Consider the following 26252-nt stretch of genomic DNA (forward strand, 5'->3'; position numbering starts at 1 on the left):
TACAATCCAGATCCCAGGACAACAGACTCCTGCTGAGAGCTAACCTGGCAACCCCTGACTCCTTCATGAATCCCGTAAATGCAGTGTGTCTTTCACCAGTGATGAAAATGGAATTTGCTTGTGTTTTGATGCGAGTGAAGTGATGCATTTTTGAGTGAGAGCCGCACTCTTACCTCTGTGGGTGTGTAGCTCCTTGTTGTGTATCCCTGGTGCTGAGGTTGATGGTTGCCCAGGTGCTGAGAGGTGGTGTTCACTGGGTAAAAAGCTGATCGAGGGACTTGATTCTGGGTTTGACTGTGGGTGAAGTCCTGAGGCTTGGGCTGGAAGTTGTGGAAGTCTTGATGATTTTCTTTGATGCCAGAATTGCCATAAAACTCCTGATGTGAGTTGAGCTGAGCATCTTCTTCCCTTTCCTTTTCTCTTTCTCTCTCGAGCTCTTTCTCTCTTTCTGCTTTGAGTCGTTCCTTCTCTCTGGTCCTCTCCATCTCTTTTTCTCTCTCCAGTTCAAGCTCCCGCTCTCTTTCTCTTTCCCAATGTCTCACCCTCTCTTCTCGTTCCTTCTCTCGCTGAATCTCTCTCAGCTTTGTCCTCTCCATTTCCAATTCCCTCTCTTGCCTTTCCTTCTCCTGTTGCCTCTCCATTTCTCTCAACCTCTCTTCCCGTTCTCGTTCCCTGGCCTTATCCTCCCTCTCCTTCTCTTTCTGCCTCTCCCTGTTGGTACTAACAGACTGCCTTCTGACCTCCATAGTGTTTGAAAGAAGGGAACTTTGCGGCTGAAGTCCCCCCTGGTAGGAGTATCTCCTTTGGCTGGAGTGCAGACTGAGTTCTCCTCCCTGCTCAGAATGGTTGGGAGGTTTCTTCTGCCTACGACTCGACAAACTTGAAAAGTCTGAACCAGACATGCCTTTGCTCGTCTCCTCGAAAAACTTCATTCTATCCGCAAATGGAAGGATATCAGTCTCTTCCATCCGAGAACATGAAGAGGAGCGACTGTAGGAGGACGAGGAGGTAAAGGCACAAACCCCATGCCTTGACCCTGTAACCCCTAATACCTTCTCACCCAGGACTCTACACCGCCGGTCTGGTTCTGGTTCTGGCTGGAGTTTATGCTCAGGGGTCCAACGCCAGCGACGGGCTTTGCCAGCAGGAGCTGGTTCTTCCACGACTCGAATACCGACACCAAAACTGGGCAAGCCTGGGTCTAGAATCTGAACAGACCGGGACATGTTGTTTTGAGTGTAGATTGTTGACTGAGGCTGAGTTTGCAAGACATCCTGGATTGATTCGCTTGGAGTGTTTGATTTCTCTACTGGTGCTGTTGTCCTGAGATCTTGTGGGCATACAGGTGACGCAAATGCAACTTTGGTACTCCTTTCCTGTGCAGGCATATCTGGGTCTGCCTCCTCTTCATGGAGGTCTGGACCCTCCTCCTCCTGGACAGTCTCCCCACTACAGAGCAGTCCCCCTGGGCCACGGCTCCTCTGAAGCTGGGCCTTCTTCCTCTGGATTTCATTGCGGAGGTTAGTAGCAAATCGCTCGCTGCGACGACGGTTACGTCGATGGTTCCTCGATGAGTTTGTCTTCTTCATAGCTGCCTCTCCTTCTAAATCCTCCTCTTTTTTCCCTCCACTTCCTCCTTTGTCCACTGCTTTCTGCTCCTCCAGTAAAGTGTCCACACTGGCAGCAGCACTAAGAGGCTCAAAATCTTTCTCCAGCATCTGGTCAGAGCTCAACCTTCCTTGGGCTGATGATCCACTGGGGTCTCCTGGTACGCTCACAGAGCGACCCCAAGGGTGATGATGCTGAATTGGGGAGAGGGACTCGCCATTTACACCAATCCCTTCCAGCCTTCCATTTGAATCCCCATCATCACCATCCCCTTCCAAGAACACAGATCCTGGGGTCGAACAACGGCTGCCTCCCCATTTGTTTGATGGAGTGTTGAGGTGGTTATAATCAGGGTTTGATGGATTGTAAGGCTCCAATGAGGAGCTGTCACTGTTAAACTGCAATAACTGAAGTTGTGTAGCAAGGAGCTTCTCAGGAGCACTGTGCCGGTGCAGCCCTGTTGAGGAGTGCTTGGTCTGGGAGTTTATGATATGAGATTGCTCCTGAGCCTGCATGGAAGATTGTGCAGGTAACGAGCCAGGATGAGAGGAGGGATCAGGGATTAGGGAGGCGATCACTTGGTCAGAAAGGTAATCTGAAGTGGTCTCTAAATTGTGGTCTTCATTCGCGCTCGTGTCACATCTGATATTGCTAATGTCTTTAGTCTGTCTTTGGATATAGTGCGAGTCTAAAGTATCCTCTTTGAAATTTCCTGTTTTGTCACTTTCTTCTGGTGCAGAGAAGCCGTTGAGAAGTCCTGATTCAACATTCGATAAGGACTTGTTTTCATCATAGTAAGAAGAAACGTTAGAAATTTCAATAGGAGCAGAAGCACAACGTTTGCTGGTGGCATTAGGGCGACTCCGGGTTGCCCTAAAACTGTCCTTTCTGGTTGGAGGCTGAGGAGGATTCTTTCTCTCTGCTCCTCCATCTCCATTTCTTAAGATCTCAAAGTTTCCTCCCCTCCGTTCCTCTTCATAACAGCAGGACGAAGGCCTCTCTTTTACCTTGACAGGCCTTGGTCTCGGCCTGGTCAGCGACCTGGATTTGTGTACAATCAGCTGTGCCTCATCTGGGGCCTCGCCAGATGAACTCCCCAGGGTTGAAGCATCACCACCAGGGTAGCCTCGACAAGCCGGCCCCAGACTCTGGAGGAGGTTATCCATGGAGCAGGCTTCACCGGGCCTTAGTGGCACAGTTGCGTAGTCAGATGTGTTTGAGCTGGCAGAGAAGGAGCTGTAGGCAGAGTCTCTCTTGTTGTTGAAGAGGGTGGGGTCCACAGGTGAATTATGGGAGTCAGAGTATGGTTGTGTGGTGGGTGTCGGCGTGTCCAAGCTCTCCATGGAGCCCAGGGAACTGCTTCGGTCAGTGGAGGAGTAAGGTCTGGAAAGCTGACCCCACTGCATGGACAAGTCACTGCAGAGACATGGAGACACAGAAGATCAACTTAAATGTTTCAAAAACAGAAATCAACTCTCCCCTGGGGAAGTTTAGCTGCTCTTCACACAAAATAAGCAAACTGACGTCATCTTGGTCTCTGGGAACTTGCAATGGGCATTTGTCATAAATGTCAGATACATCACATACAAAAAAAAACAAACAAAAAAACTTGCTATTTTATCTGAGTAAGTAACTTTTATTGCTTCCTAAGTGAAATTCATTTGGTTTCATTCTGAGCAGTCCTTGATTGACAACATGGGCAACAATTTTATAAACTACATACAATAAGTTATCTTTAATTTTCAAGTACCAACTGTTTTTCCCCCAAGACACATACAGTATATCCTTCTGGAATACATCATTTGAACTGTACCACTGGGGAATCTGTTTTCTATCAGTCCTGAGCTGAAGATCCAGGGCAGCTCCATGTGTTTTTAAGGACCCTCAGAGGAAGCCTCTTTAGGCGGAGGGGGATTTCCTCCTCATCAACTCCTACTGCCTAGAGTCAAAATCTCTAAGTCATCCCTTGATTCCTCTCATCCTCTTTCTTCTTCCTCTTTTATTCCTCTCTTCCTCTTGTGGAATATTCCTGTCCCATCTCCATTACATCAAATTTAGATTCATTTCAAAACTGCATTTTGCTAAACAGTTGAAACCGTCTCACTGAGAATGACTGAAAGCACAAAATGACAGCACAAACAGGATGTTTACAGAAGACCCCACTCATGTTTTTCTCACTAATGCCGAGTAATGGAGAAAGACAGAGATTCCTGAGTAATGTGAAGTCAGTTTAATCTATACCTTTACCACTTTGACCCTTGATTCAGATAAGGAAAAACTCCCCAAAAACTATTTACCAGGGAAGAAATGGGAGGAAGAGCAACAGAGGAAGGCTGACTCTAGGAATGGGCAGACATATAATAAATGTCACATATATCAAATGTCGTGGTTGCTTAACAGGCTGAACTGCACGCCAGGCAACCACAAACTCCTGGTTTGAATCTGACCTGTGACCTCTGCTGAACATCACCCTCCATCCTCCGCTTTATTTTCCCTTCTACTTTTAACTTTCTAAAAATAAAATATTGGAAATATTACATAAAAAAGACAGAGGAAAAAAATCATTTCCCAACAATACCACCTTCTTGGAGAAAACCACATTAAGACAAAATGACAGAGAATTCTTTTCAGCCATAGGAGAGATCAGGGAATAGGGATGGAAAAATAAGCTTCCATAAACATATTGGCTATCGATGTGAGCTCCGGGGGGTAGGGGCACCCAGTGTTCTTGTGCTTGGTTTGAATCCAACTCGTAAAGGGCTCAACAAAAATCTGCAGACATTTTATTGTAGTGTTTCTTTTTTCTGTAAAGAGAGTGGTCACTCTCACCCTTTCTTTGCTGTCTTGTTCAAACAATAGGAAAAGTTGCCGAGGAGACAGAGGGTGGGTTACAGAAGAGAGAAATCTCTAAAGGGCTTTGATCTCAACCCAGTATGGGGAAACAACTAGGCAGACTCTCTCCAGGCTGTTTCTGTGGTATTTATGGTTTAGAATCCATGCAAGATCTGAAAACTGATGGGTTTGGTTCTCCTTGTAAAGTATCCCACCACTACTTAGTCATATCAACACATAATTTTGTGCACATGTAGGAAAATATTTCAGTGGTCTGCAGAATTTGTGTAGGTCATTCATCTTTTCACGCTCTTGCCATTACTCCAGAAAAATAAAGTCTATTAAATTCTTGAAAGAGCATGCCAAGGTTTTGCAATTTGGAAATTCCACCTAAGAAGTAAACTATCAGCTTCGTTGGGTCCTGCATTACTAGCTAATCTCGGCACCCTACAGTACCTTGTAGAAGGATCCTGTGTCAAAATGTTGTTGTAAGACCTTCATTGTTTTAGTTTATATTGTCCTTACATGGTGACTATCCCTAAATACTGGAGTCTTTTGATAATTTAAATCATCAATAACAACTACTGTACTCATATTCCAACACAGTACTGGAGTATTGAGTGAATAAAACTGCCATGTGTGGTCTACTTACTGGGAATTTAAAGGTAATAGTGTACAATGCGCATGGGGGTGGACAATGGGCAGCCAGAGACAAATGTTTGCCTCAAAGTGAATCAATTATTTTGATAATTAATTAACCGTTAATTCATTTTTCAAGCAACAATACCAAACACTTCCTGGTTCTAGCTTCTCAAATGTGGGAATTTGCTGCTTTTCTTGGTCTCTCCTGAAAGCAAATTCAATATTTTGGGGTTTTGGACCGTTGATCAGACAAATCAAGACATTTAATGACGTCACACGTTGCTGACAGTTATTGTAATGGACATTCATCACTGTTTGTGATGTTTTAAAGACTGAAAGATTAATCAATTAACCAAGAAAATAATCTGAAGATTAATGGATAATGAAAAAAAAGAAGCTAGTTGCAGCCCTCCCAGGATAAACTAACAGGTCATGTGGCCATGGTCATGAAATATCTGTAACTGTACAGCATTCATGTGAAAATGTTCTTGAAAACTTGCCAAAACGCTAGAATAAGACACGACTCATGTAAAAACAAAGGACTAAACGTAGTAGTAGGAAAAAAGTTTCAGTATCTTCATGAGAAAATCATCTCTGAAGGAAGTGAGCCATGAATGAGAAAGCAGAGGCTGCTGTATAGATTTGACCTGGCTGACAGCGAGAGGAAGAAAGGAAATGAGACAGGAGCTGGACAGGAAATGACAGTCACTCCTGCCCAATCAGACGGCAATGTGGAACATGTGAGCGTGAGGGTTGACACAGATAAACCTGCACCAACACACATACACAAATACACGACGGGGCACGTGAGATGTGATTGGATTAATTCTGAGTGTGTCCATTAATACAGAGACACACACACACGAGATTCTTCTAACAGTCTCATATTTTGTTTTAGTATTTACATAAAAACACACACTTGTTTAGTGTAGAAATTAACACACACACAGATGCAGACTGTACAAAATGTCCTTCACACAAACACAGTTTATTGAATGTCTTCCTCTCTTTGTCCACATGTTCTGGTGGTCACATGCCATTGTCCAGAGTTATGCCGGGAGCTGCCTCCTCATCAGATGATGTGTGTGTGTGTGTGTGTGTGTGTGTGTGTGTGTCTCTGTACGATGAGATCAGGCAGGGGAAACTGTGGGAATAAGAGACCCACACATATGCACATGTGCAAACACACACACCGCTATCTAATCCATGTGGGACCATTAAATCTAACAGTGGTACATTATATCACCGATTCTTATCAAAAGGAGAACAGTATGAGCCGCTGACGTCCCGTGAAGCTGACAAACAAAGGGATAACAGCTATTTTTATTGTGAGTCAATATACACGCTGTGGTGTGGTAACTTCCTCTTTCCCTTTAAAGAATTACAGTTTAGCTTTATGAGATCATGCTGTAATACAAAGACATGACTTCTCTCCAGACATGACCGGACAATTCAGGATTTTGTCGCAATGTATTACAGTAAAATAAAAATACCCATTATGATATTTAGAATTGAGTGGATTAGTTTATCAAATGATCTACCACAGACAGAATGAATGGGATTTTTCAAGCAAAAATGCCAAAAGTACCGAGATCCGGCTTCTTCATTGTGATAGTTTCATGTTTTTCTTGGTCTCATATGATTATATATTTTTGGCTTTTGGGCTGTTGGTTAGAAAAAGTCATGTCATCTTGGGCTTTAAGAAATTATGGTGCACATAGGTGGCTAATTTCTTAAGTTCTATGGACCAAACAGTTACTTAATTAATTAATAAATGTCAGATTCATTAAAAATGAACATAATAGTTTGCTGCAACCTGTTCTGTTAGCTTGTGCTAATGTTATATGTTGTAGCATTAGTTATCAAAAGTTAAACATACAAAACAAGTGGAAGAGCAGCAAATGGAGGTTAAAGCTCTGTCAAAAGTGATGTTCATCTCTGAGACACCACATGGGAACCAATAATCAGCTACACTGAAGAACTTCTACACTTACAGCCTTTTAGATGCAAGAATTTTACACATTTTTAGGCTTTTATAGATCTCCAAACGCTTGCCCAGTAAATCCTTAGCTCAGACTGCTACATTACACATCCCCAGTGATGGCAGCACACAGAGAATATATAATAAAACAAAAGCTGTTAAAATGAAACTAATATTGAATTAAGATCATTTGATTTTGCCCTGCTGTCAGTGTAAACCTCATAGAAGGTCAAATTAAACAGACTGAGTTAACCACCACAGCTGAAAACTTCCATCTGGCCCCCAAAAACAGAGAGACAAAGAGCAGGTCACCGGGGGATCTGATTGGTTATCACTTTGGAATGTTGAAATAGAATCCAAAAATAGACCAATAGGCTTCCTGCGTGGGCAGCGTTGACATAAGACCATGGTGAAGTCACCTGTTTCCTGGCAATTGTTGGCTCTGAGGGGCCAAAATCCCCCTCAGTGACTTTCAATGTCGCAACACTCAATGTCCCGTGGGGGTCATAGGTTCAAAGCGTATGATTTAAAACTATGATATGACACACTCACTGTCTGGCTGAGGCTGCACATTACACAATATTTGTTATGTAAAAATAAAACAATCTTAAGAAAAGCTGGCTTTAGGAAGCTGGTCACTTCCCCAAGTCTATTTCTAGGTTGGTTTGTAGGACTACATAAAAGATGGATAAAATAAACTCAGTGTTGAAACAAAGAATCTATCGATCAATTAGTTGATCAACAAGATGAACAGGTGATTTATCATTAAATCATCCATCAAACAAAAATACAAAGCTCCTTCTGGTCTCAGCTTCTCAGACAGAAGAGTCTACACTATGTCACTGAAAACTGTAAAACATAATTTTGTATGACTTTAGTGTACATTGTTTTCCTTTGTAGACCACTGGTCAGACAAAACAAGCCATCTACAATGATATAAATCACTTTGGCCTCGAGGACTTTGTTATGGGCATTTTTCATATTTTATAATTGAAACATATAATTTTTCAAAAGGAAATTTAAAAGTTTATAAACACTTAAAGTTTTCAGTTATCAGTTATCACCTATTACTAATATGAGAGATGTTGTCTCACCTGTTGTCAGTTGTGTGCCAGGGTAGTGTGTAGGGGCCGGGGTGGAGCTGCATGGCAGACGGAGGCGGCGGAGGGGGGAAAGGAGGGGAGTCCGCAGAGGGGAGGCAGGGCGGAGGAGGAGGAGACGGAGGAGGGGGAGGGAGGGGCAGCTCCGACAGCTTCGCCAGGTGCCAGGAGTGAGGCCTGATGAGGGGAACGTTGCGCCTGTGGAGACGAGAAGGAGAAAGCCAGGTGAGGATCAATGACAGCGAATGACCAACATGGTTTATCTAAGGTCTGACTTAAAAACACAATCAGCAAATTCCAGCCCTGGAAATGCAACTCTGCAGAGTTCTCAATACACTTTGAGGCCCATTATACTGCATCACATATCCGGATTACATAACCTTCTGCTCGGAATTGTTTAGACTATCTATTCCTTTGTTTTAAGTGAGTAGTGTCTTGTTAAAAATGCAAACAGAATGAAATCACACTTTGCTTTCCTGAGCCAAAAGGATGACACACGACATATCCATCCTTAGAAATTCCCAGTAAACTCCTTGTTCATCTTCCAAAAGTTGTAAAACATTTCATTGTTCACAGTATCTGCACAACCGCTGCTCATTTCATGTGTTAACTTCCAGTTTAGATCTGAAAGTTTATGGAGCTGCTTGGCATTTACTTTTTTAAAGTGTCCAGACGCGGCTCTGAGCACATTGTGAGGTACTTTTGATGACCTGCTCTTTATTACGTGCATAAAGTTTGTTATTCCAGGGTCAATAAACGGGATGTGTTCATGAACATGGTCACACTGTGCTTTATCGCAGCACGTTGTTAGGTAAATGTTAGCACAGACAACAGTTGAGGACTGATTTACAGTCTAAATTTAGCTGAACAGTGCTCAAATATATAGAAGCTGAGCTGTGTCTCCCAGTGTAACTGTACAGTAACAGTCAAAGATTCGGAAACACTTGGGATTAGAAAGTGTGTCCAAGCCTCTGACTTGTACTGTATAACTATACAACATAGCTAAATGGAGGTTGTCATCTATTTCCCCTGGCGGCTAATGTAATTTCCTTTTTATACGTTCAGTTTTTCCATTTTGCAGCCCCTTCTTGTACGTCCACAGGGTTCCTTTGACCTCAGTTCAAAGCAAGCATCCAGTCTTTTTGTCTAAATATGATGATTTACCCAGGCGAGATGGGTAAGATGACATCCTTATTTGCAACCACATTTGTAAGTGTCCTGGAACATCAGGGCTCATATAAAACTTAGACCTACTGCCACGGTACCTTGCCAACCCAAATTCTGTGGAAACAGCTTCCTAAAAAGTTGTTTGGACTTCCATTGGGCTGCCATTAAAATCTCATCAAACATGTACAGTATGTTCTCCAGTCTGATCTGAAGCCAGACATTCCAGTGTATCCCAAGATATTCACTAATTCCCTTACACAGACTTCCGACACCATATGCTGGCCAGATTCAACCCGACCCCCTGCAGACAGTGCGCGCGAGACAGAAAGAGAAACAAAAGTGTCTTAGAAGGGGGAAAAACAGCTAGAAACAAGGACAGAAAGTGAGAGAGAACAGCCAGATATAAATTTAATATTCTTGGAGTCTGAATGGACCTCTATGTGGGTAATCATATCTTTCAGACACGCGGTTGGGAACGCTGCTTCTGGATGGAAATAACTTTGTACAGAGAATGAAAACTACCAGAGCTGCTGACTTGTGACTTGAACTTCAAAGATTTAATTCACAACCATGAGACTTGTTATAAATCTGGCTGCTGTGAGACCTTGACTTGACAAAAGACTGAGAAGCCAAAAAGATTCAAGTCTACCTGATGAAATCCGTTCTATATACCATTATTAGACCTGCGTTGAGACGCAGACTTGAACTTGTCTCGAATCACTTGAGACTTGATTTTGACTTGTCTCGTTTGTTGTGATCCTTGACCTGGACTTTTCTTGACTGCCTTGAAACACGTCTTGGATCTGTCTAGATTGAGACCTACAAAGACTCAAACTTGACATGGACTTGTTTCATCTGACTTTAAACCTGCCAAGACTTGTACCTGACTTGTCTGACCTTAGACCTCACTTGAATTTATCTGGAATGACTTGACATTCAACAAGGCTCAAACTTTACCTGGATTTGTCTCAATGGACTTAAGACTTAACCCGAACTTGTCTCTACTGACTTGAGATGTGACTCTAATTTGTCTTTACTGACTTGAGACTTGACAAACTTATGACAATTGCCTTGACATTTAACAATACTTGGACTTGACTTATAATTGTCTTGTATGACTTGAGACTTGGACTTGAGGTGAAATCAGCTATGAAAACAACAAACGTAGCACCTGGATGGTGTTACTGTATAGAAAAGGTCCAAGGTATTGTTCCCAACAACACCTCACAGTGAGGACGATTAAGATTCTCCAACTGAAAGTACAAAAATGTAAAATGAGACTGTTCTGGGTTTTTCAGACAAAAACATTTGGAGGTACAGTTTTGGTAGAAGAATGTGGATTCTGGCACCACGAGGGAAAGGAAAGGACCATTTCTGAGTATTATTGTTTATGATAAAGCAGGAGCAGGAGAACCATTTCCAAAATAAACACTCTTGCTTCCTGGTTGTTGCTCCTTAAGAGGGATTTCTATCTGAGCCCACTGATTGTTCGACTCCACTGACAATGTCCTTAAATTATCCCTTGAGAAAGTTTATGTTGAGCCTGTGTATGTGCGTCTATGCCTGCATGTGTGTGCATGAATATGTGTGGGAACTATCCAAACTCAACCAGACAAAATACCATTATCGAACCTATCATAAACATTAGCAGACCACCCCCCACCCCCCTACACTACTACCCCCTTTTTTCTCTAAGTTTAGCATTCAGAGATTGATGACTGTGAAAACAAACGATGTGACGCCAAAGTTACAGGAGATGGAGACGGAATGTGAGATAAAGGCAGAAAAAATTATGATAAATCTGTAGTCTTGCAACCTAAGAATGTAATACAGAACTTTATATAAGCTACTGCTGTGCTGTAGCAATGCAGGGGGGGAAGAGAAAAGTTCTTCCAAACCACTTAACCAATCCCTGTTTTTCCAAAACGCTCAGAGCAGTGCCTGAGGAGGGGGTCAGCGATCATGTATCCCACAAATTTGGAGATTTACAGTCAGAAAAACCACATCGTCTATGTGGGAACAAAAGTGTGATAATGGGAGGTTGGTTTGTTTTTGGTTGGGTGAAAATCTGATATATGAAAGTGAAAAACATGAACATCTGCTTTCCCTTGTCTACTAACATGTACTTTTTTTCACTATTTGACACATTATTCTGGTCTTTTTTTGGTTCACACTTGACAATCAGAGTTTCTTTTTTGATGATTTACAGATATAAAGACATCAAAACTGATTAATTCAGATATAAGTGTGAATCTAAAAGGCATAAACCTTTTATTTCAACAATGCTTCAATGACCACAGTCTAAATACTTGATACAATTCCGAAATGTTGTTGAATCAAGTTTAAGTTCAAGTCTGACGATCTGGAGCTTCAACTAACAATTATTTCTATTAATGCTTAATCTTACCTTTATCATTCATCAATTAATAGTTTAGTCTATAGAAAATCCAAAAGTAATGAAAAAAGTCAATCACAAGTTCCCAGAAGTTTCAAGGTGACATGTTCATATTGCATGTTTCATTCAACCAACAGTCCAAACCCCAAACATATGACATTTTTATGTAATTGACAAAAACAAATAATACATGTGATGTATATTTATATGCATATAAACATATATGCAGAAATACAAACTGTGTGAGGTGATACAGAAAATAACCTCATTTGGTTTGAATCTAGATGCATTTTGACCTACACATTAATAAAAAGATGCTTACTGAAATATTTGTAAGACATCCAGAGTGTATGGTGTGTGTTTAGGGGGGAGCTTTTATCAGAGAGGCCAAAATGTAACAGAGACGACACCTTCACTGGACTAGACAAGCATCCAGCAGCTCAGTATCAGTATCTGGTAGGTGGTTCCTCATCTCGTAGACTTAAGTCAATGAAAAACTGAAGGGATGAAAACTCTTCCTTGGACAGCGAAGTGTTAAAAAGACCTCTAAAGCTTTTGTCAAGGCTGCATTCAGTGACATCCACAGAGGCTCCATGAAGTCTGTGTCCCTTTCATTTATAGGACACAGGAAACACACCACAGCACTGGCTAAAAACTCTCCTTCTGCCACAGCGACTGAAGTAACACATACCAAGGGCTGCTATCGGCTGTGCATGATTATAATAACATAATCCAGACTAAAACATTAACCCCCCCCCTTTTTCTGTTTCTGACACTGTAACCTAGTTGGCTACCTGTCCCAGCTGGCAACACACATGCAAAGAGGAATCACATGAAGCATATTTTTTGAAGACTTTGCTGGCATACGCGAGACAACAGCATGTCCTTGAATTGGAAAACAAGATAATGAGTTAATTGACCGCTTCTGTGGTATCTCTGCGACCGCGAACGAACCAGGAAATTCAATCAGGTGCGCAAGACATGGCGAGCTTCTATTTATAAGTATATGCTCAGGGTGCTGCACAGGTTTTTAGCATCTTAAACTCATCGGCATAAAGAAGTGGAGGTAAGAGAATAGGGGACAGAATGGGAAACAAGTGATGAGGCTTGACAGCAGCCAAAGGCCGAGAAATCATGAATTCTCCGTCTCGCAGCTTTGAATGTGCCTCTATGAAAGGATCGGCTGGAATGTCCCACTTAATGGTCAGAAACTGCGACAGCTGACTGATACCGCAAAGGTCAATGCGCATTAATCTGAGTCACACACACAGTCTCAATACAGTACAGAACGAATGCCAGACAGGCAGCCAGACAAACAGGTCTGGACTCTACACAGTCGCACAGATAAGGACAGAAACTGCTGTAAGAGGACACGACATGGAGAGGAGAGGAAGGTCTCACAGCTGGGTAAAGAAGATGATTAGAAAATTCAAAATAAGATGACAGGAAGTTTGAATGGATTTGTGTATCGGGGTATAGGTGAAGACCCTCCCTGGGAAAATAAAAGAGTGGCAACTGTTTACTCAAACAACAAGTTTGTAAACTTCATATTTTCCCTCATATAAAATAATAGAGGAAAAGTTGAGTTTTATGTTGATAATCTGCAGGGAAAACAAAAGATGCAAGAGTTTCAAACCTACCAGACTCCACAGGCTGAAGCATCCACAGTCAAACTGATCCCAGTTCAGCCCCCAGCATCCCTGACACCCACAGTTCAAGTTCAAAGAGTTGAGCGTCTAACTTCGGAAGCCTTCACACGCGCTCAGACAACAACGCAAACCTCTCTAAATCCCCCTTGCAAGTTTCCCGAGAAGAATCGCCACCACGTAAAAAACGCTTCGATTTGGTCCTCAAGCCAGTCGAGGTCTGGTGAGAGAGCCCGGTTGCATCCGTGAGGTGCAAGACTTGGCAGAAAGTGGAGTCCGAGTCCAGGAGCTGATGTCCATCTGAAGTAGCTGGCAGGTTCTGACCAAGAGGGAAAAACCAACCGATGATCCTCACCTCCCCTCTCCCTCCTTTTCCTCTCTTCCTCCTCCCTCGCTCCTCTCGCTGGAAGACAAAACATGGCTATTTCTCCCTCCTGCACTCTGCATTTCTCTCTCTCCCACCCCTCTCTCTCTCCTCATCTCATTCTCTCCCTGCCTCTCTCGCCCCCTCCCAAGGCAGGATGCGTGAGTCAGTGAGAGAGGAAGTATTGTGGAGAGCAGATAAAGTGGTGGACGGCTGCTAAAATAATACCCAGAGTTCCACACTGTTATTGTTTGACGGTGGGGAAAAAATGCAGAGGTACTTCCTCCTTGTATAAGTGTGAGTGTGTGTGTGTGTGTGTGTGTGTGTGTGTGTGTGTGTGTGTGTGTGTGTGTGTGTGTTTTTTAGCGCGAACATGTGTGTTTGCAGAGCAAGAAAAAGAAAAATCGAAAAGAGCAAAGAAAGCAGAGACTGTTGAACAGACACTGGGGCTTTTTTCCGCTTTGGCAGAAAGACGTAAAAAAACAAAGTGTGGTGAAAGACGGGGAATGTGAGAGAGGACGGGAGGTCTGCAGGAGGATACAAGAGTCCGTGGAATAATTACACACAGAAACAATGAGTGGAGGTGATGGATGAGCAGGAGGCAGAAAACACTGGGCTTTTATCACACGTCTTATCACTGAGATATGTTTCTGTTAAAGAGCTCTCCTGCTGCAGGGATATCAAACAACTATGGCTTTGACTATTGTACTCTGAGCTGCTGATAAGAGCTGCTGTTATTTTAGCTGGTTCAATTAGTCTTGTTGAGTTTATCACTGGTTTATAGAGGAATTTCCATGAAAGAAGTTTCCCCATTCAATATTTATCTATCATTCATTCATTATTGGGAATTTAATCTTCTATATGATCTGGATTGTGTGTTTATTTATAGACTCATTTCCCTTTATATCCCTTCTGTTAATTAGTACCAAACATGCTTATTTCCAGGAAATGAAGCAGAATTTACAGACCTGTAAAATAAAGTGTTACTATTTTATCTTGCTGGGACATTTGCAAGAATAAAATCACACAAAAGACACTGACAGGTGGAAATTTGACGCTATCACAGGAAATCTGTGGAAAACTAATTAAACATCAGTTCACTGTGCAGCTCCCAGCTTTGTGTTCAGTGGCTGCACAGTGAATATAGCTGTTAGCTTCAGTGTGGTGCAAGGTATCTCTTCCCGTTGCCCACGAACACTTAGTAAATTAAAAAACAAATAACAGATGAATTAAAATAAATTAAGAAGTTTACGTTGTTTTTTGTTTTTTTTATGATAAATAAATAATGAATTATAAAAAAGCCAAACAAGCAAACAAACCCTCTCATCCAGAAGTAAAAAATATATTTATATATAAATAAATAAATAATTTATATAAAAATGAATAAATAATAAATACATAAATAAATAAAATGAAACTAGGGCAGCCTGGTGGCCCAGGACATCAAGATACCAGGCATATTAATCACAACATCCCCAGCTCAAACCAGGCTGGGAGCTTCTGCTGCACTTCATACTCCGGCTTCCCCCTTATTTCCCCTCAGCTCTCTGCTGTTTGCTAAACAAAAGCAAAATGCCCCAAAACACTGACAAATAATCCTGAACAGAAGTGTTTCCTGGGGACATTAAAAAGTGCTAAACTCTCTTGTTGTTTGGGGGGGTTGCACATGGATTATATTAGATGTATTATAATACATTCATGCAGTGCATCTTGCACCACTTTTTAGTGTCCTGCAATGCGTTTGTGTATTTGGTTGTGTTGTGAGTATTTGCAGCACTTGTGTTGTCAAATTGATGAAGATGTTTTCTGTATTTTTTAGGTTTTTTTTAGTTTTCTTAAGTTGTTGTGTGTTGAGCTCTCAGGGCCACCGTAGACTTTCCCATCTACCTTACGATCTCCCACTACGTCCACTTCACTTTGCCTTAACCTCGACATAATTACTAACTACTCGCGCTGACAACACAGAAGTTAACAGTATCTGACAACTGCTACTGTAAATCACTGCTCTGCGCTGAAGTTTCACAGACTGTCAGAAACCTGCAGCTCGGAGTTTTTTTTTTTCATTTCACTACATGTTGGACATGTTTCAACAGCAAAACAACACACAACTAGTTGGCTGAACAATGCTACAAACTAATCCATATTAATCCATCAGGCAACAGCCAAGAGTTTGGTTTGGAGCTCTGACCAACTCATGGATTTCACATTCATTAGCTGCAGCTGATAAAATCTGCATGTGACATTCTTCCTTTCAGACGGCGAGCCCGACAGCGGACGGCTGAGAGCCTGAACCACAGCGGTTATTTTGACCAGACTTGAACCTTGCAGAGCAAACATCGGGAGGTGTGAGTGTCCAACATTCACCGCGTTGAAGTTTAACCAACCACACAACAGCAGACACTTAATAACATGAGTCTCTCAGCAGGCTTCAAAGGATTTCCTGGAGACTTATATCCCCTGCAGACTTGAGTGTGTGTGTGTGTGTGTGTTATGTACATGCATGTGGGCAGATTCCTTACATGCCTTGTCTGTCTTCACAGCGGTGAAGGGTTAACTGAGCAAGAGAGGCTCAACAAGCTCACCTCCTCCCCTCTGCCCCTTTGTGTTTGACTGCAATTAGGATGTATTTGTTTGCTTTATGGGTCTCCTGCACTGTGTTTGTGTGTGTGTGTGTGTGTGTGTGTGTGTGTGTGTGCACGGCTGTCTGTTTGGCTTGTGGGCCCTCATCACCCTCGATTGTGGATTTCTGAAGGACAAACACACACTGGTAGACATGTTTGCTGCTTAGATACACACATACGGTAGACATGTAGACTACTGTTAAGGATTAAACTGACACACACACACACACACACACACACACACACACACATATATACACACTGTTTTTTCATACCAGGTAATCAGTACAGTGAGACCAGGCTCATACCAGAGGCCGATGGCAGGAAGGGTGAAGCCCACTTCGGCCTCTGCAGCACAATGCACTGTTTGTTACTGCTCAAGCCCCTATACTGTGTGTGTGTGTCTGTGTGTGTCTGTGTGTGTGTGTGTGTGTGTGTGTGTGTGTGTGTGTGTGTGTGTGTGTGTGTGTGTGTGTGTGTGTGTGTGTGCTCCTGCTATTTACCCCATCCAACTGTCAAGAAAATGTAAAGTGAATTCTTATTAACATACTTTATTTATTGAACATTAGTTCGAAAGGTTCAGCTTTGATTGTTTAGTGAAGCTTTGCTCGGTGGCAGTGAACCCGCCCTCTATTGTTGGACGTTGGAAATATTCATCAGACTCAACAAATCTCAATGCAATGTCTGAGTGGATTTCGGATTTCAAAATAAAACAGAGGGAGCTGAATGAACTTGCTGAAAAGCCCTGCTAGGTTTCAGCTCCGTCATTTGACGTTGACGTCTTCCAGCAAACCTGCAGAGTCCGACAACAACTGCAGCGTGACCTGAGGTTGTTCATATCGCAGCTTCTAATCTATTATTTAATCTTTTGTGCAGCTGCTCTTCCTCCGGTCTGACAGTTTATTCTCCTTCCATCTTTTAACGCTGCTCAATTGTTGTCAACTCATTAAAACATGAGACTTTCACAAGCTACGAAAACTTCAATACTTGACTGATTTCCTATGATGAGGTTAGTTTAATAACAGAAAATTAATTTGATAATCAATCAAGTTCATGATTTATGATGTAAAAACACTAAACTTTTCCTGTTTTCAGCCTCTAAAAGCTGAAGATTTGCAGCTCTATCAAGATGAAGTTAATACATTTGATTTATTCTCACTGTTAAAAAAATAAAAGCATATTAAGGTCTGCAGCTTTATAATTATTTGTAGACATTTTATCTACTAAATAATCAATGATTTCAGAAAACTGATCATCAATAATGACATAATTTGCAGAGCTCTGAAAAGGCAGACTCTGAGTCTGAGAAACATCTGAACAAGGAGGGGCGTCCGAGGTTACAGGGTTAAAGGGAATATCCTCTCTCTCTCTGAACACCACTGATTTAGTGTGATGGCACTTAATGTCCTGGTTCGTCTTCCGTTCCATAACACAGAAACATCCTTTTAACATGTGTGTGCGAGTGTGTGTGTGTGTGTGTGTACGAGCTGGCCGCTAGGAATTTGTGTGTATGAGTGTGTGTTTGTGTGTGTGTGTGTGTGTGTGTGTGTGTGGGGAGTCAGACCAGTGTCATGTATCATGGAGTCGCAGTTTAATGGGCCAGTTAATAAAAACCAGGCCAGTGGAGACAGATAAACTGTAGCAGACCACACGCATAGAGGACGGACACACTCGCCCACACAGACACACACACACACACACCGTACCAGGGCTACAACTAACAATTATTTTCATTATCCACCCGTCTGCTGACTACTCTGCAGATTAACTGATTAATCTTTGGCCTATTAAATGTATGAAAATGAGCATCAAAGTTTCCAAAGTCCAACGTGACGTCTTTAAACAACTGTTTTTATGACTTATAACTTCTTCTTTAAGCTTTCATATAAGACGAGCAAAAGCAGGGGATCATCACATCTGAGAAACTGGAACCTCGTTTTCCTTCAACAAATAACTTTAACAATTAAATGACTTAACAAACCTGTTGTAGATTTATCATCTGACGATCGACTAATCAATGAATCAAACTGCTTCAGCTCTACACTGACAGATCACTACAGGAAGTTAGTATAAGACATCTGAGTCGACCATCTCAGCATTTAAGGCGCCGTTTTTAAAGTGGGCTCCGGTGGAATAAACCCAGTAGAAATATGGGAAGGTTTCAATACATTAGTTAAGTCTGAAAGCACTTTTTTTTCTGGACACTGAAAGGCAGCCACTGTGCACTACCTGCCCAGCCCCACAGTGAAGACAAAGTTAGTTATTAGGTAGTGAACATGGAGGACCAATCAGCAGCAGAAGAGACAGAGTTTTTCTCAGAAGGTGGTGGAGACCAAAACAGAGCTAAAACAGACTGAATTCCAGTTTCGGGCTGCTCTTTGGAAAGTTCACTCATGACATCTTTTGGGTAAAAGGCTTCATTGACCCCCAAACCTCGGATCAATGAATCTCAGCTGGTGGGCACCCAGGTTCTCTGTAGCACAGTTAGAACAAGAACAGCCACAATCACAACGGGACAAATCCCGGGGGTCTCCACATTGGTCAAAAAAATCCGTAAAGGTTTCACCGGCCCTATCAGTGTCTTACTGTTCCCTGTCGACGCCTGCCTTTGAGAGCACGCTGCGTTGTCGCGTGTCCGAGAACTGGGCTCGACTTCACCAACCCGAGTTCAGAATCATGGGGGATTGACAGCCGCACTTCTTACGTGAGCAGACCTTTTTCCCGCCCTAATGATCAACCGATCTCATGAACTCACGTCTCTATCCCTGAGGTCACCGTGGCCCCCGTTCCTGCTCATCCTGTTGATTTAACACGTCACAGCAGACGACTAACCCACTGACCGAAACACATGAAACACACAACTATCCACAGTGTCCACAATTCATCCTAAACAGCCTCACAACCAAAATTGTTAACAGTCGGGGCTCTAATCAGACCCAGGACGGTGTATGGAAGCGTGTGTTTATGTATGTGCGTGTTTGTGTGTGTGTGTGTGTGTGTGTGTGAGGAAGAGGTCTTGAGGAATGTAAGGAATGTCTATTGTTCACTTTGGGAAGCAGTGATGGGGGGCAGACTATTGTGTTTCATGGTTCTTGGCACTGCAGACATCAGTCTTAGCCCCGGTCTCCAGGGACCCTGTGGTACAAAAATCTAAACAACGGGATGTGTGCGTGTCTGTGTTTGTCCGCGTGCACGTTTTCGCCCCATCCATCTGTCTGCGGTGAAATGCCAAACAACCAGACAAATGTGTGTATGTTGCATGTGCCCGAGCCCACAGACCTCCTTCTGACAGTCCGAAAGAAGCATCTTACTAACAAGAGAAACAAAAAACAGAACAGAAAGAGCCAGTCAGCGTGCAGACGGAGCAGAGCTGCACGGTCGGAGGCCAAACTCTTCCAGGAAAAAGATGAAAACAAATGTTTCAAATGAGCAAGAACAAACAAACTGTGAAATTGAGCAGCGCTGCTGAAGCAGCTGACGCTCACCGGCCACCACTGAACCAGAGGCAGATCGCAAGAGAGCAGGAGGAGAGTGGGGTCGGATAAGTGAGAGGAGGACGAGGGTGAAGCGGCTTCACTCATGATTTAACAGTTTTCAGATCGAGGAAACATCCAGACTGCAACAGAGTCCTCAGGAACCCGGGTCCTTGATTTTCCTCACACATCAGCATCAGTTTGTCTCAACTTTCACCAACTTTGGCAACTGCTGCTCTTGATCTTAGCAAAGTAGGGCTTCATTATAGATTCACCTGTTGACTATTTTTTCGATTAATTGATTACTTGATTAATAGGTTTGTCTATGAAATACCAGAGAATAGTGTAAAATGCCTGTTTTAATTCCCCACAGACGAAGGTGATGTGTTCAAATGTCTTGTTTTGTTTGACCTATAGTTGAAAACCCAAAGATTTTCAGTTTATCGTCATGTGACACAAAAAAGGAAGCTGAGAAGCTAGAAACAGCAAGTATTTGACATTTTAGCTTAAAAAAAGGACTAAAATGATGATTTAATTCTCAAAATAACTTTTAAAAACACTTCCAACACCTTTTTTTCCTCATAATGGAACGTAGCACTCGACAGCAACCTTAAAAAAAGCATTTCAGAAATCACAGGTAGGTTTAGATGCATATTGACGGCCGCTTGCTAATGATGAAGCTGCTGAGAACCAGTTATGTTTACTGTGTTTATTTAAAATCTGGTACATATGTAAATGATCATGTTATGACATCACAAACATGCAAACTGACACATGTAGCGATATCTTGGCTTCAGTCTCTTACCATTGAAAACTGTTGAAATGGAGTTGAGTATTAATTATTAATATTTTCAGTGTTTTCAGTTTTCATTTAGCAAAAAGACGCTAAAGTTAATTCTGTCTAATCACATGCAGCCACGCAGGAACTTTGCCTGAATAAAGTACAGTGTGAAAGAATCAGAGTGATGATTAAAATCAATAACTTTCTGATCAATATGAACAGGTTTGTGAGTCCAGCTCAAGCTCTTCATTACCTGGTGCCTTGGACACATTTTGGTGGGAACCAAACACGACAAACTGATCAGGGATCTCCCTCCAAATCCTTTAAACCGGGCTCATCGAGGACAAAATGACATGAGCATGTCAAAACATGTCAAAATGTTATTTCACCTACATTCTTCAAATCACCACAAACCCCAGCTCCTTTCTCTTTCACCCACTTTCCCTGCTTCCACTCTTTCATCTCCTCTTCCTCCTGCCTGTCGAGCTTTCGGCAAAAATAAATGTTTAGTTAATGTGTAACACAGATGAAAGAGTGAGCCGAGACGAAAGGGCTTTGTCATAAAGTCCTGTTTACCCTGTCAAAACATCAGACGTGATATCAGCCTCTCCTGTAATTAACATTTTAATTTCCTCATGTTCGCTCCTCCTGCTGCCGTGAGTGTACGGTGCTGCCAGGTAACTCCGGCCTGAACCTGAGTCTGCGGGACATTTCCTGCCTCGCTGCCCTGTAATCTGACAGTTTTTTGGTTTTTTTTTTGTTTTGATTTGCTTCTGAATTTGAAAGAGATTTCCACCCAAAGTGAGATTTTCACTATTTGCAGAAAGTGATGAGAAAAGATTCATATCGGGGGAAAATAAAACAAACAGCTGCGTTTTTTCTCACCGGGGTCGGGCTGCGATCTCGGTTGGCAGATTCAGAACAGACTGCAGAAAAAATGCAAAAAAAATAAAAGCAGACTGATTTGAATAACCTGGGTTTCTGGCAAAAACACAGAGCTCTGAAGGGGCCTGGAGCTGAGACCCAAAGCCAGCATCTGGACCCATCTGGTACTGCCAGATCACAGATTCAAACCTGACCCAAGAGTGTGTTTCTGCTTTATTTCTTTCCCTCTTCCCGCTGGACTTTGTATAACTACCAGCAGCATGGGTCACGCAGACTACTGGCCCAGCCGGAGAGAGGAACGTCTGAACAAAAAGGCCTGAACCCAACTTGAAATCCAGCACATGAGCAGCAGAACTAGAACTTCAGCATCCTACTCTCAGGATTTATTTGATTTTTTTTAAGCGAGAGGAACTGATCTCATTTTGTATATTTGGTAAAACAGGCCTCTGATTTCCAAAGTGAGGTTTTAACAGAGAGAACAAAAAATCCTCCTCAACAATGAAAACAACAGCGACAGACAGTATAGCTACAAGAGGCGTCAGGTCACTGACAGAAAGGTTGAGGCCTAAACTTTGTCTCGACTTCTTGTCCCTTCAGCTTCCGTCACTCAGGTCTATAAAATGAGCTCGTACATGCAGCATTCTGACGCCACCTTACAGGGTTTCTGGGTACTGAAGTTTTTCCAGTGTCATTTCGAGCTGCCAACATACGACGAGTCAAATTAAATTGAAAGATCTAAAACCTAAAATGATCTCTTCCTCTTTCATTTAGGCCTGTGCGCACAACATACACATGCACACCTGCATCTGAGGGGCGGTTTCCTGTTCAATCAGCGGCTGTAAATAAACGCGTTTGGTCTTTGTGTCGCTTCCCATTAAGGCTGCGTCTTCTCACACAAACATACACACAAATTTTTGCCAACGCATTAAGTCCAAGCTGGACAGGAAGTAGGGAGGGGAAACTTTGGGAAGAACAGGAAATGATGCAAAAGTTGAAGAATGTCCTCCTGCCTCGTCCTCGGCTGCCCACCGAGACACACACACACACACACACACACACACACAGTAAAACACAAAAACACACACACAGTACAGTTGGATCTAACAAAAGGTCTGTGAAAACAGGAAGTAGTATAGAAGGAACATTTCCAGGTCGAGCCGACAAAACATCCCCAGCGTTCTTTCCCTTCCAGAAATATATTGGAAAAATCATCAGTCAGTCAACGACAAACGCCCCAAAAGATGTAAAGAGACAGAAATACTCCTGCTGTTTAACTGGCAGCGACAAAATCTGAAAGAGAAAAGCTAGAAGGTCACACTGGGCAGCGAACATGAAAGAGAAACTCTTTTTATCAGAGGTTATAGAAGCAGGGTCGTGGAAAAAGAAAAGAAACAAGTTCCTCGTTGAATAATATAGAAAAGCTGATAAAGAGTGTCTTATTACCACTGACTGAAACCCTACAGATACTGTATGTCCAGAGGAAATCGTATCGTCAGGTATAGAAACAATAAATCACAACTTACAGTCCAATAATGAAAAATCTAGTATTCTGCACTTACAGTAGCTACAGTATGAACATGATCTGTATTTGACAAACAGTGTTTGTGCAGTTTGTCCTGAGTGATTACATGCACTGCCACACAGCTTTCAAACATAATTAAATGTGTGTTTTATAAGTGCAGTACTCAGGACATGCACGTTATAAAGCAATGCTCAGTGTTTCTGCAGCTCTGAGCTTCAGAGCAGTGACGATGTTGCTGTTTTCCTGGGTTCTGGACTGTTGGTCAAACACAATAAGTTATTTAGAGATTTTAACTTGGATTCTGGGAAATTACGGTTGCAATTTTTCATCTACTATAGACCAAAGAATCAATCAGTCGAGAAAACGCTTAACATGATTTGAAAAGTGAAATAATAATCAGTAATTTCAAACATAAAAACCATATAAATTTATACAAATCTGCATCACTGTCATCATAATCATGCAGAATGAAAACAATTTGTTGAACAATATTTTTCCTCATAATTTTGTATGAGATTCTGGGGAATTAAGTCCTTCAACCATCAGAGAACACCGCAAAAATGCAAACCTCTCACTGCTGTTTGCCAACAGCACAGTGTGATCTCATAAAAAGGAACTTTAGTCAAGAATCAGTTCAGCGTTATTCTTCTTAAAATTATCTTTTGTTTGTGTTTTTAGCTGCAGTAACTTTGTTGGGAGCACATTGCATTCTTTATCACAGTGGATTTCTTAATTAGGAGAAAAATACAACACTAGTTAACAGCAGTGTGGGACCTCTTCACCGTCAGTTGGCTTGTTAAAATGCCCATAAAGCATCACCCCTGAAATAAAAACTAAAATGGACCCAAACACTGAGCACTCTTATCCTTCCACTAAACTGCCAGGCAGCCCAGTAAATTCCTGTGGTTTGCCAAATTTAGCCTGCAGGCCTTCATTTGGCCTGCTCCTCTTTCAGCAGCACAGGACAATGAAGCAAGTCTGAATTCAATATATTTTATTTAAAGAATGAACAATGATGCGAAAAAGCAGAGTTAATGGGAGCAGAGTTTTAAAGGCCCTATATTTTACACTTTTCTGGTGTTTTATTTGAAGTGTTGATATTCATAAGAAGATATATTTGTGGTTGACTTTTACATCTCCTCTCTCAGGCTTCTCTCTGGAGCTCTAGTAACAACAGGTCTTGGCTGACTGTTTTCTGAGGGATCCAATAAAAATATAGCAGATTTGAGGTAAACACTCAGAGAAACAAAATCCTGAAAGGTTGGATGGTGGATCCAAGTGGGCGGGGCTGAGAGCAGTGACAGTTGTTGTGACATCACAAAGTTACAGAAGTCCTGACAGCTAGTTTTAAGGCTCAGTTTCTGAATACAGGCTGTGTGCATTTCTCTGTGGACTGAGGCTTTGATACTTTCACAGGATTAATATAGAACCTAGACCTGCTTTATAATCAAAAAGGACATGGATGTCTCACTTTATACAATATGGGACCTTTAATATATTTCTAGGAGTCAAAAAAACATGAAAATCTAGTGTTACACAACTCATGGAAACCTTTCAAATACAATACAGCCTTTTATAAATCTATTACAAGCTTTCATATCAAAGCTTTCCCAACCAGAGTTTAGTACAAACGTTGGACAAAAACACCATTTTCCAAATCTTAGCTAAAGTTGAACAAATCATCATCTCTCCCCGCCAACTCCATGTTTCCTTCCTCTGCGTTTATATCATATAATTAAATCCAATATGTACATTTTCCTTGCCTGCTCCCTCAGTAAAAAAGCCCATTTATTCACGAAATGCTCCCACAGTAAAATACTGTACAAGGGGAACCCCAGTGAGTAATTTCCTGCTGTTTCCAAGACAAGCGTATTGGGTATAAGAAATCCATGTAGCTACCCTCCATCTCAGTTTAGGTTAAGTGAGTTTTAATTGAGCTTAGAATAACAGAAAAGGCACTGAGGGGAAGTTCTCACACTGTCTAAAACACATGTACACATACACACAGGCACGCACATATAAAAACATACAAGGTGGAGTTGCTGACGTTTGGCAGGAATGTTGACAACTGTTTGGAAAGATGCCATCCTGGAAAACCAGGGAGCCGTGGCGAAGGAGGAGGGGACCAAAGGGCACAAACAGACTGGAGTTATTGTTATACATTTATATGAATACATATAAAATGTATCGCACGGTATAACCCGTTGAATGGGAAGAGCCCAAGAACTGCAGTTTTTATCTTAAGGTGCCTTTAAACTGAAGCTCGGAGAAGACAAAAAGTGAAAGGGAAGGATCTTAAATTGGAGGAAGTGGGAACTAATCCTCACACTAACTAACTCTGACATATTCTAACTCCCTCACAAACTCCCTCCATCATGTTAAACTGCTACAGATCCACAAGGGGGAGCTGTTTGGAGTCTGTCAGACTAATTCCACCTCTGCCCCCCAGCACCACCTGCAGGTAAAGAGGCTGCAGTTACAGACAGGCTGATGTCTCCCCCCTGCAGGCAAAGGAAGTAAGAGCACCACCTGCTGGCAATGACTCAGTTTACCAGCAGCATGAACACTACTGAACATTACGACGCTAACACACAACTACAAAAATGTCATGGAAAACACAATGAAGTCCAAGGCTTCCAAAGATGACAAAGATGCAGCTGCACAGGTGATAAAGTGGCGTTTCTGCAACAAGCCAACACAATAAACGCTTCCGGCATCACCAGTGAAATCATCTAAGTCAAAAGTGAAGCAACAGTTCCCTCCTTTCCCTGCAGGTGGCGACGTCTTCCTGTCCAGTGTGTCGGGGTCTGTGTCAGCTGGACTGTTGCTGCATTAATAACAATGTGTGTTCCTGGTGTTTTTCAAGCGGGATTGAGAACAAGCTTCATAAACTCGTGGTTGGTAGATTTTCTTTTTAACAACACACATTATTACTGATTTTTATTCATGTATACACTTAACCTAGAATTATGAGAAAGACTATATCATTTACGGGCTCTGTGCTGGTCATACGTCACAGTAAAATCCTCTCTCTTGGCGAGGTGAAGAAACACCCTTCTCTGTTTTTATTGCAGTTAGGTCATTTCTAGGGAAAGTCTCGGTTCATTGCTTCCTTTCTGGTATTGCTGCTCTGTGCACAATGACAACAGCAAAAACAAAAAACCTGATGATTCAACTGACAACACAGGCTTTGAATCACGTGCACCTCAACTAAAGATTCAAATCACTGGCATTT

The 26252-nt window shown here is 42.2% G+C and overlaps 1 protein-coding gene across 2 annotated transcripts in view; it reads right to left on the reverse strand.

The window, feature by feature from the left end:
• Positions 1–26252, reverse strand: part of shroom4 (shroom family member 4) — a 67398-nt gene that overhangs the window by 12591 nt on the left and 28555 nt on the right. The window contains exons 1-3 of one of the 2 annotated variants that reach the window (XM_071459444.1): positions 13366–13794; positions 8158–8361; positions 174–3024 (exon numbers count right to left, since the gene is read on the reverse strand). In XM_071459444.1, coding sequence (XP_071315545.1) covers positions 174–3024; positions 8158–8210 — 2904 coding nt within the window. In that variant the 5' untranslated portion in view covers positions 8211–8361; positions 13366–13794. Of the gene's footprint in view, positions 1–173; positions 3025–8157; positions 8362–13365; positions 13795–26252 lie in introns of those variants that run through there. The other variant, XM_071459443.1, reaches the window with a different exon arrangement.

Source organism: Trachinotus anak, unplaced genomic scaffold, assembly GCF_046630095.1.
Source record: "Trachinotus anak isolate AG129_WGS33_773 ecotype Australia unplaced genomic scaffold, CSIRO_AGI_Tana_v1 ptg000023l, whole genome shotgun sequence".
Classification (NCBI taxonomy): Eukaryota; Metazoa; Chordata; class Actinopteri; order Carangiformes; family Carangidae; genus Trachinotus; species Trachinotus anak.